The sequence below is a fragment of the Vanellus vanellus genome (genome assembly GCF_965231255.1).
Source record: "Vanellus vanellus genome assembly, chromosome: 3".
Taxonomy (NCBI): Eukaryota; Metazoa; Chordata; class Aves; order Charadriiformes; family Charadriidae; genus Vanellus; species Vanellus vanellus.
Window position 1 is genome coordinate 121,714,082 of NC_138907.1, and position 22,269 is coordinate 121,736,350.

The window sequence follows — 22,269 nt, forward strand, 5'->3', positions numbered from 1 at the left end:
ATGTTCCCTTCCCCTGGCACCAGTGCTGGCACCTGCTTGACTCCTTCAGTGAGCTAAACTGAAAGAAAGGAATAAAAATGTGCCATTAGTTTTTGACAAGTTACGGAATAAGTTTCATATTTATAATAAGCCATTACTATATTTATTCATTATTAGTTTATATTATTAATAATTAGGAAATAGCTATTTTATTTATGAATAAAAATGCATTAGCAATTATATTCCTATATGAATTTACATAATGTATAATAATTATAATCAATATTTATGAACTAATTGTATAGTTATTGATATTCTTTATAATTTATTTTAAAATATTTATAAATTATATGTATAAAAACAAAACAGGGTACATTTTTGATGACCTAGCAACAAGCAGGAGAAGCACCCAACATGGCACGAACAGGCCCATGGCCCTTCAGACAAATCTCATTTTTACATATCAATGATCAATTAATTGCCAGCAAAATCATAGAATCATAGAACAGTTTGGGTTGGAAGGGACCATAAAGATCATCAAGTTCCAACCCCCCTGCCATGGGCAGGGACACCTCCCGCCAGATGAGGTTGCTCAAAGCCCCATCCAGCCTGGCCTTGAACACTTCCAGGGACGGGGCAGCCACAGCTTCCCTGGGCAACCTGTTCCAATGCCTCCCCACGCTCACAGTAAAGAATTTCTTCCTAATACTCTTTCTTCCTAATACTCTTCCAGTTTGAAGCCATTAACCCTCATCCAATCACTACATGCCCTTGTAAAAAGCCTCTCTCCAGCTTTCTTGTAGGCACTCAGATATTGGAAGGCCGCAATAAGATCTCCCCAGAGCCTTCTCTTCCCCAGGCTGAACAACCCCAACTCTCTCAGCCTGCCCTCATAGCAGAGGTGCTCCAGCCCTCTTTGTGGCCCTCCTCTGGACACGCTCCAGCAGGTCCATATCTTTCCTGTGCTGAGGACTCCAGAGCTGGATGCAGTACTCCAGGTGGGGTCTCATGAGAGCGGAGTAGGGGGCAGACTCCCCTCCCTCACCATGGTGGCCACACTGCTGGGGATGCAGCCCAGGGTACGGCTGATTTTATGGGCTGCGAGTGCACATTGCCAGCTCATGTCCAGCTTTTCATCCACAAGTACCCTCAGGTCTTTCTCCTCAGGGCTGCTCTCAATCTATTCTCTGCCCAGCCTGTATTTGTGCATGGAATTGCCCCGGCCCAGGTGCAGGACCTCGCACTTGGCCTTGTTGAACTTCATGAGTTTCACACACCTCTCCAGCCTGTCCAGGTCCCTCTGGATGGCATCCCTCCCCTCCAGCGTGTCAACCGCTTCACTCAGCTTGGTGTCGTCCGCAAACTTGCTGAGGGTGCACTCCATCCCAACCCCCATATCGCCGACAAAGACGTTACACAGCTAGGGGATACTGCCCCCTGTTCCCCTCAGCCCGCACCACAGGCCGCGACCCCTCACGCCCTCACAGCGCCCGCGCTCGTCACCCTCCGGCGCCTCAACGGTTAAACACGGGACACGCCCCCACTCCCTCATTGGACAGCTGTCTCCGTGCCCCGCCCACCTCCCGGCGGGACGAGGCGAGTCCGCGCCGCAGGGGCGGGGTTTACTCTGGGCGGGGGTGGAGCGTTGGGGTCGCCGCGCATGCGCACTGGGGAAGCGGCGTGAACTGAGGGGTCCGCCGCCGTTCGCCATGTTCCGGCGTCCCCCGCGGAACTTCCGCGGCCGGCGGCGCGCCGCCTCCAGCGGCAGCAGCGATGAGGAGCCGCAGCCGGCCGCTGCACTGCCGCCAGCTCCCGACCCTGGCTCCGGCTCCGAGCGGGAAGCGGAGCCTGAGGAGGGCGAGGGGGACCCCGGCAGCGGCGCCGCCTCCCCTGAGGGGGCCAGGGCCTCCGCAGCGGCAGCTGAGAGGCCGCTGTCCCCAGAGGAGCCGGCGGGCAGCCCCGGGGAGGAGAGTGGAAGGGCCGGCGCGGGACGAGGGCCGCGCCTCGCTGGAGCCGGAACCGGGCCGGCGCGGGGGGGAAAGGTGCTGCTGAGCTTCGGTAGCGAGGAGGAGCGGGAAGGTAAGGGCTCGGCGGCGTCCCCCCACTGCGGAGGGTCGGCGGAGCATCACCCACCCCAGAAAGCCAGCCCCATCCTGGGCTGCATCCCCAGCAGCGTGGCCAGCAGGGCGAGGGAGGGCATTCTGCCCCTCTGCTCCGCTCTCATGAGACCCCAGCTGGAGTACTGCGTCCAGCTCTGGGGCCCCCAACATAAGAAGGACATGGACCTGTTGGAGCGGGTCTAGATGAGGCCAGGGAGATGATGAGAGGGCTGGAGCAGCCCTGCTGTGAGGACAGGGTGAGAGAGTTGGGGTTGCTCAGCCTGGAGAAGAGAAGGCTCTGGGGCGACCTTATAGCCCCTTCCAGCACCTGAAGGGGGCCTACAGGAGAGCTGGGGAGGGTCTCTTTGTCAGGCAGTGTAGCGATAGGATGAGGGGTAACAGTTTTGAACTGGAAGAGGGTAGATTTAGATTAGATAGAAGGAAGAAGTCTTTACTGTGAGTGGTGAGGCACTGGAACAGATTACTCAGAGAAGTTGTAGATGCCCCATCCCTGGAGGTGTTCAAGGCCAGGTTGGATGGGGCTTTGAGCAGCGTGGTCTAGTGGGAGGTGTCCCTGCTTATGGCAGTGGGGGGTTGGAACTTGATGATCTTCAAATGTCCCTTCCAACTCTGACGATTCTACGGTTGCGCCTCTGCACCCTGCATACAGGGGAGGTGTCCTGCCTGCCTGAGCCCTGGGCTGGTGACCCAGAGAACAGCAGGTCACATTTATGACTCTTTGTGTCCAAAAATAGGAATATTATATGTCGTGGCCACTGAAATGAACGACTGATGCTGTTCCCCCATCTCTCTCTCCAAGGAGAGGGGAGAGACTTATGATATTTTTATGGTTAGGGCTGCGATGAGGGCTTATAAGATAAATGTCTGTAAAAGCTTTTCGAAGATGATGTATGTCTGCGTGCTTTTGGGTGGCAAGCGTTTAAAAGCTTCTTAGAGCTCGAGAAAACACAAAGACAGTATGTGATTCCATGACTAGCATAGTTGTTGATGAACTTGCTTAAATAACTGAAAAATGTTTAATAGACTCTTCAGGGCTGTTTCTGTTGTGGCTGATGACACGAAGCAGGTCAGGCCAGCTTACATCAGTCAGTCTGTGATGGATACAAATTGCAAGGAAACAGTACATTTCAGTAGTACAGTGTTGCTGTATCGAGGACACTGAGCTGCACAAATTTAAATTAAGAGGTGGTGGATCTTCAGTGATAAAGCCCTAGAACTAGTTAGACTTAATGCAGCCAGAACTTCAAAAAACATGCTATGCACACATAGAGATTACATGCACTTTATATGAAATACATATATATGTATGCACATATGCTGCTCTCTTTGTCAAGTTCCTTAAAATCCTTTTGTTTTATCTGGATAGGTGAAGAATTTTTTAAAATTAAAAAGCCATCCTTCAATGAAGTAACCTTTAGAATTCAAAAGAAGGAAAGCCTACTGCCTATACAGACAGAAGTTGAAGAAAGCAAAAGTAAGTACTTTTTCCAGTTGAATATTTTATGGAATACTTATATGAAAATATATTACAAAATAGGTAAGTGAAAAATTATGTACAAATACTGCTGGTAGATGTCTTTTACTTGTTAATTGAACCCAGGATTACATTTACGATGTTACTTTACAGGTTTATAATTTTAATCTATTTGTGTTGAAATTATTTTCTATATGACCTTAGTAAAACAGTGTCAGAACTTGGAGGCTGTTCTTGTTGGATATGCAGAACCCTAATAGTACATCACAGTGAATAAACTTTTGATAAATTTATACCTCAGCATCGTATCTTTCAAACTGTGGGGCATGATGTTTAGGGTTTGTGTGTTTTACAAAAAGTGTGCCTAGAAGTTCTCTCCCCCCTCTGTTCCCCTTTGACACCACTATCAATCCATAGATATACCCTGATTGCTACTGTTAGATTAAAAATAAGTTAGACTGAGAAATAGTTCTTTTTGAGATAGTGATTCAACTGAGATGGTATTAATTTTCTTAGTAACTTCTTATAAAAGTATATGTCGTACTCTTATAACAGGTGGCACATTCTGTTTTTCAGTAATCTGATGATTTACTGAAGATATAGGGGCAGATGAAGAGAAATCAATGTTTTTAAAGAATTTGAAAGAGACAAGACAGACATACACAAACCTTTATAGTTTAAACAAGGACTCCCTCATTGTTAATCCTAAAAAAAATAAGCGCTTTCTAAATACAGTTTATAAAGTCAAGGGAGATGACTCCAAACAAGCTGTGAGCTATCAGGATATTAATCAGTTGTCGTCTGGGAGCTGGTATCCTTGCTTTTGTGCATGTAAACACGTGCATGTAAACACAATGTGCATGTGGTCTGTGTCTTGGAAAGACATATTAGTTTAGGACTATCACAGATGCTTTGATTTGAGACAAGAAATGGCTTGTAAACAATTGTCTTGGAATGTGAGAAAACTTGATGTGTATTAATGAGGACAGGTGGAGATAGCTAAGTGGCCAGTCCTTGCTGCTGCAAGGTCCCATAACTGGTTACCAGTAACTAAACATCAGATTCCAGCAGCTGAAACTCAAAATAATGAATTTTACTTTCTTTCCCCTAATACAGAAATCTGTCAGTTGGAGCCTAGAACTGACAACACCAAAGGCATTCGTGAAGAAGAGGAGGAGAAGGAGGATGAAAGTTATTCTTCACTAAGTGAGGACTACAACAGCTCAGACTCTGAAAATGAGTCCAGCTCTCCACAGAGGAGGAAGAGTTTATCACCAGGTTAGTTTCCTGGATTTTTTTTTTTAAGGAAGCTATTTTACAACACTCTTTGTTTGAAGTACATGATGAGATAGGTGGGATGAATCCCACTCATCTTAAATCACCTAAGATGTAGGCATCTTGTCTGTGTTGAGTCACAGCTGTCCTTCTGAAAGAATAATGATGGTTCCCCAATATTTTTGGTTGCAGATGTTTGCTGTATTTCTGTGGTGATTTTGAAAATGGATCAGAATTACATCCGTTTCAGAAGAAAGGCAGTAAAAAAATTCTGTTTAGTGATACACAGCTTCCTTCATGAGATTAAAATGCAACCTCACTTGTGTTGATTTGTAAACTTTGGATTTCTTTGTGAACTCACTGAATTTAGTAACCCTGGTCTGTTGGGGAGATGGGGAAAAGGAGGATGGGCTAACAGTGATTTATTTAAAAGAAACAAGTCTTGAGATTTAATTTTAGACTGAGAGCCACTTTTTAAGGATGCTTTTCCATCTCCTTATATTTGACATGGTAAGCATAGTAGAAAAACATCTTGTGTCCTGTATTCAGAATTGTACAGTGATTCTGAACAGTGGTGATTATTGACATTGGGAGCAATACAGAGTGTTGCTTTCACTCTTTAGCTTAGACTTTCTTTTTCTTCAATACAGGCAATATCCCCAGTGCAGCTTGTATTGATGCTGCTCGAAGGAAACGCCACTTAGCCAGGACACGGACTGATTATCTTCCACTGGATGTTTCAAACAGTCGTCAGGTCTCTCGGAGAAGAGAAAGCAGTGATTTAGAGAGTGAAGATGAGTCTGATATGAGGAATCTCTATTTTGTACCTAAAATGAGAACTCTTAGGCAGAGGATGACTGAACATATGGGTGAGTTTGTGCTATTTCTCCCAGCGGTTGTGGCTTTGTTTTACTGATGTCTGGAAGACTATGGGACCTGTGCAGTAAACAGTGAGCACAGCGCATGGCTTCACTCCTCGGAAGTCTTGGCAAAAGGCTGTACAGCTGGTGTTTGTTTATATGGGACACTAACCTGGTTTAGGTCTGACTAATGTGGTGGCACAGGATGCTTTGAGAAACATTTAAAAAATTATTTTTGGCCTTGTTGACTGCAAAAAATAGCCTTGTAGGAGGCAGAGCATTTAATGTGAATGAAGTTGCTGTGTCGTAAGACAAACTGTCCCGCTGAAGTTTTCTAAATCCTGCCTGCTGTTTCTGGTCCGGTCTTCCCACTGCTTTCCCTACATTGGTATTATGGCTGTTCTTGAAAAGATAAAAAAAAAATTCCAACAACTCAGCCCTTCAGCAAACCTATTGCACACAGAGCATATGTGGCTTTTCCATTGCTTTTTTTCTTCTTATAGCTGCTTACAGTTGTTTTTATGAAGCACTGGTTTACCATAGTTGTAGACTGGTCTTCTTTATTATTTGAGTAAGGGTTATAAGGAACGTGTAACTAGAGCTGATTCTGCACTTCTAATTAATGCTAAAGATATTTTTGTATCCATAGTAAAGCATATATACTCAAGGATTTGCTGTGTTTAATGTCAGTGTTATACTCTAACTATGTATTATACACTGCTTTGCTTTGAGATGGTTTTGCTCCTCGTACTGCAGTAATAGGTTTCTGAGAAACAGTATGTTGGGGAAATAAATATTGGTGTGAATTCTACAAATGCCACTAGCCATTTCCAAGCCTTCCTTGCTTTTCAGTTTGGAAGTCCTCCATCTACAGTTTTCTAATCTGCTGGTTTCTGTGTGTATCGGTTCCCAGTAATGGTTGGGAGAACCATTGTTGCTTTAGAGGGAGGAGAATGGGAGGGGAAAAATAGTTACAGGATGTAAATACATCTAATAACGATTGTTTTCACTTCTAGTGTCTGTGAGTGGTGAATCAAGTGAAGACGAAGCACAAGTTAAGTGGGAAGAACAGCAAATAAAGAAAGTTGTTAAACTCTCTCAGGTGAAACATGATTTCCTAACTACTGGAAGTTGCTTTTTGCTCACTGGCAAGAGAGCTTGTTCTGGAGTACTGTCATATCTCCTACCTGCCCTCTTGTTAAGGATTTTTTAGGAAGTTATACCCTAATTCTTCAGATAAAAGGCAATTAGAAATAGAAGGTGATAATGAAAAACTGTAATCTCTGTCTAGCTATTCAGAAGCAGGGTATTGTCTACCTGAGTATGTTGGAAGACTGTGAAAAGCAGAGAATAAAATTCTGAATCCTGATTTTTTTTTTTTTTTTTTTTTTTTTTTTTTGCTGCCATGCAAGGGATCTTGAAAGCAAGAGTATGCAAATACTACAAATGTCAAAAAGTCTCAGAGGAAAAATTATTCTTTTGTTACGCTAAATTTCTGCTGGATGGCAATTTGAGAGCTCTTTTCATAGTTCAGCAGAATTCTGGTAAATAATTGGCAAAAATAAACTGTGTATCTTCTGATGACCTGGAAGTTTTTGTTCCTGGCTTGAATTACCTCCTTTGGATCAGACTAGGAAAGTCTGAATAACCATTACTTTATTTCAGAATAGGGAATTGTAGAAATTTCTGCCTGTTAAATGGGAGTAGTTAGAGGACTGGGCGAAAGTTACATCTTTCTGCGGCTGAATTTCAAATCCAGTATGATTGGTGTTCTTAGGTCCTCATACTCATTTCTCAAACTGTTAATTTCTGCTGTTTGGGAAACTGCAACAATTTTTAGTAGCAGACCTTGTTAGTCGTGGACTTGATTGCTTCAACTGATTGTGTTTTGGCTTGATTTTTATATAGAGACTCCTACTGATTTAGAATGTCTTTTAACTTATAAGCTAAAATTCAGTGGAATCCTTTTTTAGTTATGATTACAGTTAAGCTGAGTTGTCAGAGTGAAAAATCTGGTTTTTGTCCACTGGCTTTGTCAGAAGGTAGCACTCATATTTATTGGGGGGGAGGAAATCAGAAAGTTTACTAAGAGAATATGGAATATTAAAGGACTAATGGATGGCAAATAATTTATCATAAACATATTCAAATAGTTTTTAAAAAGCAAGAGATTAGTAAAATCGGATATTATCATCACTGCTTGGTTGTAGCTTATTTCTACATTTTATATTTAGAATCTTAATACCTGTGATGTCTCACCTGTCAGTTTAGAAGCATTATGCATTATTGAAAGCTATTAATATTTTCAGACCAAGACAGCAACTTAAGTGGACCCTAAGTTATGGATTATTTTGCTGTTTATATATTTATGCACTATATGTTTTCATACAATATATATATGCAGTGTTTCATACTCTGTTTCCCTTGCTTTTGTGTTGTACTTTTCTGTACAGAATTTCTGTACTTCATTTGATGATCGAAATATGCATCTTTATATCATATGCCTTGTGTATTCAAATGATACATCTTGTTGATCTATAGAGCTGCAGAGGGAAAACTTGTGTAAATGGTGTATTAAAAAATAATTCTTAAAATTCTTGTAGGAAACTTATGATGATGCTTCCCTGCATAAATCTCCAGCAGCTAAACCAAAGTTTGATCCCTCTGTTTCTTTACCACCTGTGAACTTGGAAATTGTGAAGAAGCGGTTGACTGAAAGGTAAATCCTACTCTTATGAACTTAACTTTTGAGTTGTCTGAGTTTTTGTCACAGAATGAGAGATGACAGCTTTGAAGTCTTATTAATTTTCTAGAGTATTGGAGGATTTGGGGGTTATTTCATGTGTAATATGCGTGTTATCATGTCCAGCAGAGTACTACAAATTTTTAGTTTTACCTGGCTATTCTTTGTTGTAGGCGAGCATTTGGACTTTTCAAGAGTGTTTTATCAACTGGAACTTTAGACAGTAAATTCATTTAAATGACAGCAGCTCTTTATGCTTGCTGGTAGTTTTTGATAGGAGCATTGGTTCAATGTTATGCTTGCCTGGCAAGCAAAACTTTAGTCGGGGCAGGTGGAGCTGGCAATCCTAGCACTCTTACGGTGGCTCTTACACCAGCTGCAAAATTAGCTCAGTATTTCCTAAAGCAGCAGTAAATTCTCTACAGCCTGCTTAGGCAAACTAGAACCTGCCTTGATTTTTTTCTTTAGTCATGTGCCAAGCTGTGACTGTCCTTTAGCAGTTTAGCTGCTGTACGTGCAGCTGAAGTGTCCTGGGATGGAGGTGGGAACCTCCAAGAGGGTGTGTGAGAAGGACAGCTGGGGTCAGGCATCCTAAGGTAAGCCATCCCCTGTCATCTCTCAGAGCACCAAGAAGCAGCTGTTCAGTTAAGTTTAGACAAGTAACATTATACAGCTGAAACATCAATATGTGCTATGGACTTGCCCTGAGTTCTCTCTATATGCTTTGCTTTATACAGATCATCATTCACCTGCTTGTTTAAAGAACTGCAACTAAATTGGATTAAATATTTTTGTGGAATTGTATACTTTCTTTGCCTTAATCACCTGTACAGAATGAGTTAAGTGAAGTGGGAATTTATGTACAGAATTAAATAAGAAAAATGAGAGTAAGGCTGTGAAGAGTGAGAGACCTATTTGCAAGATAGCAAGAAGGGGAGGGGCAACCTGTTTGATGTGAATTTGATAGAAGTGTTTAACATGATAAATGCTGAAATAGCTTTTTTTTTATTAACTTGTAGCCCAGTAGAGAACAATAGCTTCTTCAGTTATTCTCATTGGAAAATGTTGCCTGCTTCAGGGAGGTGAAATGGGTTGTGGTCTGTTTCTTGGATCTGCTACAGGCTTGCTCAAGCTGAGCAATCACTTGGGATGTGTAAGGAGGGAAGGGGTGGGGGGGGGAAGAGGAAGCAGAGTTGTGATACATGTAAATGTATCCTGTGCTACCTATTTATTAGTTAGTGACAGCTGTAGACATAGGTTTCTGAGTTTTATTACGTAGTAGCACCAAGAGTCCTCAGTTGGTTTGTATTTAGTAGTGAGTGCATGGTGATGCTTATAGGTACTGCTATACGTGCAACTTATGTTAAACTAGTATAGATATGCTGATGTGAGCTATAGTTTTCCCCAGATTACATTGGGTAGAATCCATTTAATGTGATATCACAAAATTTGGCTTTTCATATTTTTGGGAAGCATGGTGTATTGAGGGATCCAGTTAAAATTATGTAGTGCTAGTTTTGAAAGCATCACTGACAGTGACATTTGAGTCTCCAAAGCACAATGCTTGTCCACACCCCATACTATTGCAAATGTTGGCAAGGCTAAATGTTTCAACACCGCTTAGATCAAATGTGAGTACTATTATTAGCACAGGCAAAGATTTTGTATGTGACTATAATGGGAAAAATGTTTTGGAATGCATCAGCTGTTAACTTGGCACTAGTTTTAGTTGTCTGGGTTTCTCTTTTTTAGGATAACGTCATTGCAGGATGTGCACCGTGCCCACCAAAGGGAGTACGAGAAGTATATGGAGGACATTGAAAGTTCAAAGATGACTGTCCAGGAGTTAGAGAAGTCTTCAGATGCAGCTCAGAATTACAAATTCTACAGGGCCATGAAAACATATGTAGAAAACTTGATAAACTGTTTGAATGAAAAAGTATGTATATTTTCCTCTTACTTTGTTTTTTTTAGATGCATTCTGTCAATGAAGGGTGAGGGGGTTTTGTTTGGAACTGATGCATTCTATTAAAAATCAGTTCTATCAGAAATTTCAATGTAACAGAAAAGAAAATATAGGGAAAACAAATCAACCCTCACCTGAAGTGATAATCAAGCTAGTGTAGGTATACTGACTTGAGCTGTGATCTTGCCTAGATTCTGTTAGGTGAAAACAAATTATTATTGGAGTGAGATTTCTGCAGATCTAGTAACCAGAGTGCACTGAAGTTGAATGAGAGGTGGTACTTAAATACTTTTGGGATATCTTGAAATGTTTTTACACAGGGTTACGTAACCTCGTGTTAGGTTTGAGTTGGGATTGAGTTAGCAGAACTCTGTGAGAATTTGTCTGTGTTATCAGCTGCATCTCTTTCCTAAACTGCAAACCTTGGGTACTTAAAAAGGTGAAGATTGGGAGAAGGGGAGGACCTCCCTGAGGTTTAGCCTTAGTGAAAGTAAACTGGATTTATCCTCTATAGATAGTCCTATCAAATCTAATTTATGTCACTTAATTGTATTGCAATTGTGAATGTCTTTACGTGACTTCAAATGTTAGTTAATGAATACGTTTTCTTTAACGGTTAGTGTCTCAAAATCAAACTGAAAGCAAACTAAGTGCACCAGTAGTGTCCTATTGAACTTTTTGTATGAAGTCTTAGGTAGTCCCGTGATGAGCAACTGGCATTTATTTTGAGTCTTACAAAAAAAGCCTGAAAAACCTCCAATGACCAGGAATGTATTTTTCAATCTGTAATATTTTGGTTCTAATTTCACGACTATACTGAAAGCCCATGGAAATTGTTGGTTTTTTTTTTTTTTGTTCATTCTTTTGGGATTTTAATGAATTGAAAGCCTGATTACTGTTTACTGTATTTCAGCTGAAATACATTAATGACCTAGAATTGACTGTACATGTACTTCTTCAGCAACGAGCCATGAGAATATTGAAACGAAGGCAAGATGAGCTGAAAAATGAATCGTCTTATATTCAGCATCTAGCAAGTTAGTATGAAGTTAGAAGTTATTTTCTTATTGCAACATTCACTCTTTGAGCGGAAATATACAGTTACTTTTTGGATGAAGTTTTTAATTTTCACCTTTGATCTCCTTTCCCCTTCTCATTGTCGGTAGGTATGTTCTACTATACCTCAATTTAAGTCCTTGCCTCAATAAGGCCCATGATACTATTTTTTCTCTGGTTTAATAGTGAATGTAACATGACCCAGTACTTCGTCAATTTTTAGTTATTCAACTCAGCAATTCCTGATATTTAGAAAGAAAAGCGGAGTCAGTTTTCTAGTAGGTCTTAAGTAGGAGAAATCCTGCTGATGGAGGATTCTGTGAATATATGAAAAAGCAGTGCGTTTACTTGGCAACATCACTCTTATGTGAGTGTCCTTAAGGCTGTGCATGGGCTCAGAATGGAGATTTCAAACTAGGAAGTGACACTTACATGAGCAGAAGGGCACGAAGAAAGAAGCCTCTTTGTAAGGGTTTTATCGAAAACAAAATAGTGTTTTGTTGGGTTTTTTTTGTCACTGTAGGAAAAGGTATTACATCTTTCTCATCTCCTATTTTCTTTTCACACCACTGTATTGTTTGTATGCCATGTGAATCTTTAGCTGCTGCTGTTCAAAAAAGAAACAAAACCCAAACCCAGCCTCCAAACCCTTTGTAACTGTTTAGGCAAAGTTAAGAGCAATATGCTTGGAGCTGCTGGGAACAGATGGGGGCCAGATGCACCAGAGTCTGGTAACTAGTGATCATGTAGGTTCAGTCTTCTCACCACACAAGATAAAGTGCTGATTAGAGAAAGCTAGCAGCCTGTATGATTTTTGTAAAATGGTATAGCAGACTGACAGCAGGTGTTAAGAATACCATAATAATAGTTGCCATTAAAATTATTTTACTTCCAGCTCATCACAAATGAGATTGTATTTGCATGTTTAACAGCACTTTTAAGTGTTTTTATGTTCCTAGTTGTATTTAATATAGTGGAAAGACGTGGTTTTTTTGTTTGTTTGTTTTTTTCTTACATGATAATACTGCAGTAGTAGTACACTTTTTTTGGCATGTTGTGCACGTATCAGCCAGCTAACAGTGCTACAAATGAATGGCCCAACTAGAAAATGCTTCTAGTTTCTATTTCAGGGGTAACTGGGGTCAGACAGTCAGTGACCACTCAAATAACAGGAGACAGCGGGGAGCTGACTGGTCTTGAAATCTAAATGCATTTTGAATAGTATAAATGAGGGATTTAACTTATGTTACAATGTTGGAATCAAACCTCGAAAGTTATTCTAATTTATTACATGGTTTCACTTTTGACATAGTAGATCCCTACACTTGCCTTTTCTGGTGCTGAGAACCTGTTGTGGAAGGTACGAACTTCCTTTTCCAGGATTGGGAAGCAGTGAGCATTGACTGGAGTGCTATCAAACTCAGCTTTTCATCTACTGCTACAAGGCAACAATCACATCTGAATATATGCAGTTAACAAGTAATATTTACTGTGCATTATTCCGGAGACTGCTAGAGTTTTGATTAGGAGTTTGAATTTTTTTTTGGCTGTGTTCCAAATAAAGAAAAAGAGAGGGAGAATCAGTGTTTCCTTATTGAGGAAATAGGAACTTAAAAATCATACCATTTTATTTTTGGCTGATTCTGTTTTCTGATAGGCGGGAATGACAAACCAACTAATGGCGGTTTGGAAGGTGATGAGAAGACACAGCTTCTGGAAATGTGTGAACATCGAAGGTAGGTATTATGTATATGTATAATTAACTCTGATAAATGTACTGTACACTGGCCTGTCATTTATGCAGTGATGAATGTAAACCTGTAGGATTACTAAATGCAATTATACAAAAACTAGGTATTTCCTTTCCAAAGCTCCATGTAGTTGGAAACCATCTATTTGTTAATTACATTCTTTTCATGTTTGTTTCAATCTGAATGTTAAGAGATCTTGTTATTTTAAATTAACAAATCTTAAGTGAGGCTGTTTACAAAACTGTATGACAGAAGCTTTTTCTGTCCTGTAGTAATATATGAAATTATGACCTTATACAGAAATATATTTTTGTATTAATGTATAGATAGCAAAAAAAGTTGGGCAGTATTGTTGCTGCTGGGGGTGGTGGTGGCGGAAAGTAAGGCAAACCAATATCTAGCCCCTTGCCTGCTATCAGTGTAGGCCAGATACTACATTTTGGATATTATAGAGTTCAGAGATTGCTACTGATTTTTTTTTTTTTTTTTTTCCCCGAAGTTATTGGGAGCTTTGAAAGTTTTTCAGTTGCATTGGTGCCTCAACTCGTAACTGTACTTCGAAGTGGCAAGAACTTTGGCATTTTTGTGGATGAAAAATGATACAATAAAAAATTCCACTTGAAGCATTTCACCTTTATGCTAGTTGATGTAAATAACTGTATGAAATTATTTATAGATACCATTTTCATACCATATGTCACTTTCCTGTGGCAGAGATGCAAGCTATTGGCTTTGCAGCCTGTTATGGTTCTTGGTGTCATGGCGATATTTTTTTGACCCCAACTGGCACTTGGGTGCTCTCACAATTTTTATGTGGGCTGTTGCACAAGTGATCCAGAGCTGAGATGTCAGACTGAGAAATCAGTAGTTTCCTGTACACCAAAACTGCCAGAGACAGTGTCCAGTACCATGGTAGGTGTTTAGTGTTCCAGGTGGGATGAGTTATTAGGCTCATTAGGGAATGAGGTGAAGTGAAGGTTATTACATGGTTCACAGGGGAGATCAGAGACGTTTATGTCTGTTCCCAAAGCCTCTGGTTCTTCCACAGTTTCTGTGTCCTTATGGTTACACAATTACTATCGGTCCCTGATTGTGTTTCATTAGGATGTTGCTCTCACAACTTGCTCTTTAGTACATTTTTTTAAGTCGGATTATTTTTCATTAAGCTTTCTTCTGCATATAAGGGGAGGATAACTCATGTGAGTTCATTACAATATACAGGACTTCCAGACGGCAAGTGAGAGAGTGTTCAGGAGAAGCTGATCACCATGAAGGCATGTCAAGCGATGATGAGTTAACTCTGACAGAGGCGACCGAGTTCCAGAAGAGCAAAGGTTGGTGCCAGTCTCACAGTGATGTCCCACAACAAAATCTTTCTGATATTTTAATGATTTTTAATTTTTTTTTTTTACTTTTGGAAAGGTGAAGAAATAGTTACATGTTCTTAGTTACGGTAGAAAAGAAATGCATTCAGACAGTTCTGACTGATGACTTGGGAAGAATAGGTGTATGGTTGTAGATTTCTTTTGGTATGAGTTTTGTTGTGGTGGCATTGCATATGACTCTTTCAACTGGAGGTTAGTTCTTTTAGATTATGCCAAAGCTGATCTGACAGTACTCAGTGCAATGCTATGGTGTGTTTTGTATAATCAATTAATTTTCTGAAGATAGAGTGAGTTAAAGGTTGGTGTTTTAATTATCTTGAATGAATGGATGAAGAGAAGCAGGAAAGGCATAATAGCTTTTATCCAGATAACAGCAGAAGTGTTTTCATATCTGAAATTTTATCACTGTGGTAAAAAGTTTGAAACATAATGGTTGTATAAATCTGTGGAATAGATTGTGAAGAAACTTGCCTTTTTTTGGTCTTCTGCCTGTATTTTTTTCTGAAACTGGGTTTTCCAGAGAGCTGGTTTTAAAACCTGTTTCAGTGTCAGATGTGCCAAAGATAAATGACAAATGCAATTATCACACACACATTTCTAATGATGCATAAACTCTTCAGTGTATGCCTCGATAAGTTCTGTGATTGTTTCTTTTTATTTCCAATAAATATTATCCATAGATAACGTTTTAGAGGATAGTAGGAAAATCTTTGAAGATGTTCATGCAGATTTTTGTGACATCAGAAAAATCCTGTTGAAATTCCAGGAATGGAAGGAGAAGTTTCCTGACTCTTACTGTGATGCTTATATCAGTTTCTGCCTGCCTAAGCTATTAAATCCGTTGATCAGAGTTCAGTTAATAAATTGGAATCCTCTTGAGGTAGGTGCATCAGCTGACTTTGTTTTCTTCAAAAACTGTATGTGTTTGTGTATTAATGTACTGGTGAACCCTGTGCTTCTGGGTATTACACTGAAGCAGTAGGCTATAGTCAGTAAAGCCTGTTCTGTTTCTGGACCATACTATCTTTGCGAACGTACCTTTTCTGCCTTATTTGTCCTTGTTAATTGTGGATATTTCTGGCAGCCCAAAGTGTGTCTGAGCAGAGGCATGCTGTTTTCAGGGAAGACTTCTGTGTGGGAACTTTTATGTGGGTTGTAGGGGCACTCTGGAGCTCGAGATAAGTATGATAACTAGAAGGGGAAGATCCATTTCTTCTTGTCAAGTCACTTTTTGTATATGAACCTTTTTCATATGTATTCATATGAAAATTTAGATGTTTTTTCTATACATGACACAGTGCATTAGAAATTAATAGAAAGATATGGTGTTGGTCCCAGAAACTGAAGCATGTGGTTGGAATCCTTCTCCTTTGCCCTTACCTCCAGCCCCTTTTGCAACACCCCATGTAAAGACAATTATTTTCCTGAGTTTTTTGGAGACACTTTAACAGTCCCATCTTTCTAATTGTAGCTTTAAATCTAGTTTTCCTGATTCTCTGGTTTGGCCCATTCAGTGATGCGGGTGGATCTGAAATTGAGTGGGAATGTGTGGTATCATTGAATGGAGCTTTTCTCAATCCTGACCAGCTGAACAACTAACAGGAATGATCTTTTAGCAGAATTTTACAGAGTTGGAAGAGATGCCCTGGTTCAGAGCTATAGAAGAATTCAGTGATGCCAAAAACATACCTGAATCAAAAAGGGATGATGATCCTGATAAAGAAGTCTTGCTTAGAGTAATTGAAAAAACTATTCTTCCAAAAATTACAGGTATAGTAAGATTGTCTTGAAAATGTTCACTGCAGCTAGGTAATCAAACCTTAAATAAGTGATTGCTGTCAATTGCTGTTAGCTGTATAATGGCACGCCAAGATGTAGTGATTACCTAGTTCCGCAGAGCGGAGCTAAGGTAGCCTCTTTTTAAGTGACAGCTTTTGATAGGTTTAGTTCTGCTACATTGTAATACCTTGAAACTGGAGCGAATAACCACTTGTGTATCACGAATTAAATAATTTACTTTTTTTTTTTTTTCTCTCCAGCATTTGTAAAGAATGTGTGGGATCCTTTATCTACTTCACAGACAAAGAACCTTGTACAGCTTTGCAAAAAACTGTTTGAAAAACAAGTCCTTTCCAAAAATGAATGCAGTCGAGCAAAAGAGGTAAAAGCATCTGTGGTATTGGAGGAGAACTTCATCCACTGTGTGTGCTCTTGTGGGCACTTAAAACATTGTCCTGAAGTTGTTCAGTTCTGACTACTTACTTGTTTTGTCACTTTATATTAAGAAGATTTAACAGTTAAACTTTCATCTCTCCGATGCTCTTGTTAGTGAAGATGAGAGGAGATTGGATGCTCTTGAGGCAGAAATTAGTTCCTGTTCCTAGAAAAATTCTGCCTCTACCTATCAATAATCTGATAGTAGATCTAATCTTGCTTCACTGCAATAACAGTGGTTAGACTTCAGATTTGCATTTAATGATCCTTAAAAATTTGAGCTTTAAATGCCAGTAATGCTCTGGTGGTCAACTCCTTAAGCTTTTATTTGTAAAGCACATCTAGAATTTGAAAATTTTTAAATGTCAAAAGGTTAATTAGCTAGGAGAAAGACTACTTCATAAACTTAGCAATCTTTAATAATTACTTTTATATACATAATCACTCCAGTATGCCCTTCTTCAGCCTGATTCTGGTTTTATTCTGATATAAATCTGGAGGTTTATCTAGTATAGAACTGGTGAAATGGGTGGATGTTTAGGCCCCGAGTATGATAAGAAATATTTTAAAGAAAACGTTTATGCCTTCCAACTGAGCCTTCCAAAGGTTGCTGAATTGAAACCATGATAATGTGTGTACAGAAAGTAAAGTAATCCAGAACTTCCAGAACTTAAATAAATTTAAAAAAAAAAAAAAAAAAAAGTAGGTGGCAAACTGACACCTAAAAACATGTTGCCTAAAAACACATACTGTCCTAGCTGTGGTGATTATTTTGTTTTTTACATAGGATCTTCATAAAAAGATATGAAAGTCTACGTTCATAACTTCTTTTGTTGTTAATCTGTACAGTTTTCCTGCTGCGTAGCAAATGAACATGCCTAAAGAGTTCTCACTTAGGGAAATAACTTGATCTTAGGAAAAAATCTGAACCCTATAGATAATTAGAGCTGTGATTTGTCTACTGTTTTAAATATATTAATGGTTTCAGTGTGTATTATATACAAGTGGTAACTACTTTGCCCTAATTAGCATATTGCACTTCTAGATAAAATAATTGTTGAATTTGCTATAAATGGAAGATGAAGTCTTTCTTGTGAGGACACATTAATAATTGTATCTTTAATAGGATTTGATGAACATGGTTGTCCTAAGAATGAAGAAATCTGTAGAGGAAGATGTCTTTATTCCTTTGTATCCTAAAAGGTAAGCCGACTCTGGGACTATTTTTAAACTTCTTTTTAATTCCCACAGATGTAGATGAAATACTATATTAACAATTAATACTATTAATTGTATAGGAATCATTTTAATTATCATCATAACCTTTCCTATAAGAAAACACTAGAATGTATGTTTTTTCCATTAGCTGTTAATGGTTATGGAGCCTTGTTCATGTTTATGAACTCTTTCTATTAAGAGTAACTCCGCTGTTTTATACTTCTTTTGCTCCTGTAACCAAATGCTTTCCAGTATATGAAGCCCACAGTCTGGTATTAGCATAGAAACTTATATTTGAGTGCCTGTGTCAGTTTAGGTGGTCTGGTGTCGCGTGTGTATGTCCCCTGATTCCTCCTGTCATTCCTAAAATAGGGTTTATATTGTTGCTGCTTATTACTGAACACTGTTTCAAAGCTGTGAATGAGTAGGAGTCTGGGAGATGTGGGGTTAAGATGCAGCTAGGAGAGAAACTTTGCTAAACTGGTGTAGGATGTTTGGTTCTGAGCAATGCTCAATCCATGAAATGTAGACACAGGTGTTTCCAATTGCTAATTTTACTGGAAATTACTTCATAGTAGTTTTATTATAATGGGTTCAAATTGACAGATATTTCCCATGGCCTTTATTCTGGTTGTGGCTGTCACTGCTGAAAGAGTGCCAGAATTAACATTCATCAGTATCTACAAGATCAATTGTCCATTTATCGTCTTTTAAAAGCAAACAAAAAATAAAACCTTATTTTACCTTTTTTCTTCTTTTCATGTCTAGCACTGTAGAAGACAAATCATCACTATGTTCAAAATTTCAAGAAAGACGATTTTGGTCAGCTGTTAAGGTAGAGAAAATATACTTTTTTTTTTTTTTTCTTTGAAATTCATTTTAGTGAAAAAATATTTTTGCAGTCAGTCAGGAAATATATCTTCAGGCAAGTCTGATTACTGGGAGATTAATACATTTTTATGAGGATGGATAACCATTTTTCTCAGTGAAGGATGTGTTCTCTGTGCAACCTGCATGTGATGATTTAAGAATGAACTATAAATGAACACCCAACTGGTGTTAGTTCCTGTTTACCCAACTGGTACTTCTGCAGGAGACTTTGATCTGACCATCTGTTCCTGCTGTTTTTTTTTTTTTTTTTTTTTTTCTTTTCTTTTTTCTTTTCTCTTTTTTTTTTTTTTTTTTTGTTTCTTCTTGAGCGGGTCAGCCAGGTCTGTTGGCCTTACATCATATTACTTAGGCACTGTCAGTCATCACTACGGGGACAGACAGGTTCTTGTGGGGATCCTGGGCAGAATGATGATGACACTTAAGTTGTAGGTACAATTAAAGCTTTTTTTTTTTTTTAACAGAATTTTATGATCAGCCTAGCATAGCATTTTATGATCAGTCATACAGGATTTTTATAATCAGAATCAGTGTAGCACAATGTAGCGTAGCACAGAATTTATAGCACAGCTTACGTTATGGTTCCTAATTACCTGGGCTGTCTGCAGGTCAGGTCAAATCTTAATATTTGGCTTGCAGTATCAATAATAAACCAGTCATAATCTAGACTCAAAACATGTAAAGGAATATGGGTCACTCAGTCCTCAGAGGAAGCAGAGGATGGTAGAGGTGTTCCTCTTTCATGCTTTCAGATTTTGACTGCTCACTCTTCTGTGAAAAGAATAAAGCACAGTCGTCTTCTGTACTTGGGCCTTACATATATATTAGGGTACAGTTCATATGCACATGTAAAATTAATTATCCTACTTGATAAGATTATTTACTATATGCAGCTTATTAGTAGTTAACTGACAGTAAGTTTGGAAAGTGTAAATCCTGGGTTTTGAGTACTTAAATTGGATGGACATAAATTATCTTTTTATCTTTGTCTTATATAAAACTTGAAATATTGTGTTTTAGCACCCCTCGAGCCACCAAGTAAACATAGTCTCTGTTTCTTCATTCCTGCAGCTGCTCTCCAATGTTCTTCTTTGGGATGGGATTGCACAAGAAGATACAATCCGTGATTTGGGACTGAGCAAGCTGCTGAATCGTTACCTCCTTCTGAAACTCTTAAACACGCCACCAGGGCCAGATAATATAGAAAAGTGTAATAAGGTAAAAGATAACATGTACATTGGAAGACGGTGTATGCTGAAAGCTATTTTTTTCATGAAGAGGGATTGAAAGCAAAGATAGAATATTTAAAAAATTTACAACATAAACAAAAGTTAAACTGTGTTTTTCTTTTTTTTATGACCTTGACGCATAAAAGCATTTTGGAGCAAGTATTGGTCCATAGGTTCTTAAGAACTACTACTTGTAGGGGTAATCAATCTTGGTTTCAAAGAAAAAACACACTACTAATGATGACTGAGCCTGCCAAAACGTCCCTGTCAGAAGTGATGTCACTTGGTTCTATTGAAAGACTTCTCTTTTTAAACTTTTTCCAAATATTCTTTGAACAGGTGGTTGCGTGCCTCCCAGAGAGATGGTTCCAAGATCTTAAAGGTGGATCAACTCTCCCTGAGTTATTGAACTTCTGCCAGCACTTGCTGCGATGTGCCCGTATGCTACACAAGAATAACCACAGGTAAATAAGGCTTTCCTTGGGATCCAAGCACTTCCCTGAATACTTTGTGTTAAATATTTCTTAAATTCCTCAAGTCTCATATATTTGACACTTTCAAGGATGTTCTTGTCGCATATATACATAAAACAAAAGATGGAGTCCATAACGAAAGGAATGCTTCTGCTGTTCCAGGCACTAGATGTTGGGTACTGTTAGTGACCAGTGTAGCCAAGGTCACCTGATGACAAGTGGCCAAGGAGAGACATCGGACTCTTCTTAAAATTAAAAAATGTAAAGTGTACTTAAGTCAGATACATAAATGTGTTGATGTGTCTTTTTTTAATTTTATTTTATAGTAATGAAACAAAAGAAGTTCTTCTCCTGCTGGTGAAAGTCAAAGCTCTGCACATTGTTGAAGACTTCATTGAAGAGCACAAACTTGAACACCTTAAACTGATGATCGGGAAATAGAAATTTTTGAAGCAACATCTGTACTACTGAAACAAGCCTGATATTCACACTAAACCAGTTCTAATATGCAATTTAATTAGTGGATCCAGCCTACTCAAAGGTGTAGTGGTAAATCACTGTCTTGTTGTTAAACACTTGAGGGTTTTTTTTCCAAATGTCGTCTTCTGCCATCTACTCCTGGGTTAAGTCTTTTTAGAAGTTACAGTTGTCAGAGTAAAGCAATGGTTTGGGCATTCTAAAATGTGACGATGCTTTATTGCTTTATCCTTTATGGCAGGATTCCTGGCAAGATAGAACATGCCTGTAAGGTTTATCACTGCTAGCCAGTAGACAGCTTTACAAGATATTTTCAGTATTACATTGCTAATTATCACTCTGACTTGGTAGTCACTGAGCATTTCTACCTTGTGGTGCACAGTGATTTTTTTGGTAGGGTTATTGTTAAGTCATCTCCAGTGAAAAAGAATTCATAATGTTGCAGGGGTTTGACCCTGATACAGAAACAAGGGAAGGCAGCGTGCAGGTAAGGAACCTTACTTCATCAAACCCTTATTAGATTTCTAATGTTTTATAACTTTCTATGTTTGCAATAAATACTCTTACAAAAGAACAAGGATGCTTTGTTGTAGAAACTGTAGTGCATCACAGACTCTGTATATATACTTGTGACTGTATTCCTCCAAAATCTTTTGGGACTGGAATTTAACTCTTGCAGACTTAATCGCTATGATTTCTTTTATATTTTTTTAAGTTAATATATTTTTGTAAAATATTTTAAATAGCTTTGATCAGTGTTACAGACAAAAGAGGACTTTTAAAAAATTGTTTTGTTTATTTTGAAAATAAAGTAAAAATATTTTATTGTGGTAATGAGACTCCTACAGTTCAGTTCTTTAACACATGATGAGAACGTTCTTAAAAGTATGAAAAAAGACAGGGACACCATTAGCCTTCATTACCTTCAGGAGCTATGTTGCAAATCCTGCTCTTTAATAATTTGTTGCTTTTCTTAAAATGCCAACAAAAAATGCAACAGCTGATCAGCAATTACCACAAGCTCACGATCTCATTGCTTTTCTCTTGTTCTCCTTTGTCTCATCCCAGCTAAAGGTCTCCACTGAAGCAACCAGCCTAGTGTTAGTATAAAAATATAATTGATGTTCTATCACAATTTAGCTCTGCAGATCTTCCTGGATC

The 22,269-nt window shown here is 39.0% G+C and overlaps 1 protein-coding gene across 1 annotated transcript; it reads left to right on the plus strand.

The window, feature by feature from the left end:
- Positions 1-1,688: 1,688 nt before the first annotated feature.
- Positions 1,689-21,929, plus strand: GCFC2 (GC-rich sequence DNA-binding factor 2; the record flags this gene model as incomplete). Its single annotated transcript, XM_082481080.1, has 18 exons — positions 1,689-2,058; positions 3,466-3,573; positions 4,690-4,851; positions 5,499-5,717; positions 6,725-6,810; positions 8,312-8,427; positions 10,204-10,390; positions 11,331-11,454; positions 13,131-13,209; positions 14,446-14,558; positions 15,290-15,489; positions 16,229-16,379; positions 16,649-16,770; positions 17,950-18,026; positions 18,810-18,876; positions 20,001-20,147; positions 20,498-20,622; positions 20,958-21,929. The coding sequence occupies 18 exons, from the start codon at positions 1,689-1,691 to the stop codon at positions 21,070-21,072; spliced, it is 2,568 nt and encodes an 855-aa protein (XP_082337206.1). The 3' UTR covers positions 21,073-21,929.
- Positions 21,930-22,269: the final 340 nt, after the last annotated feature.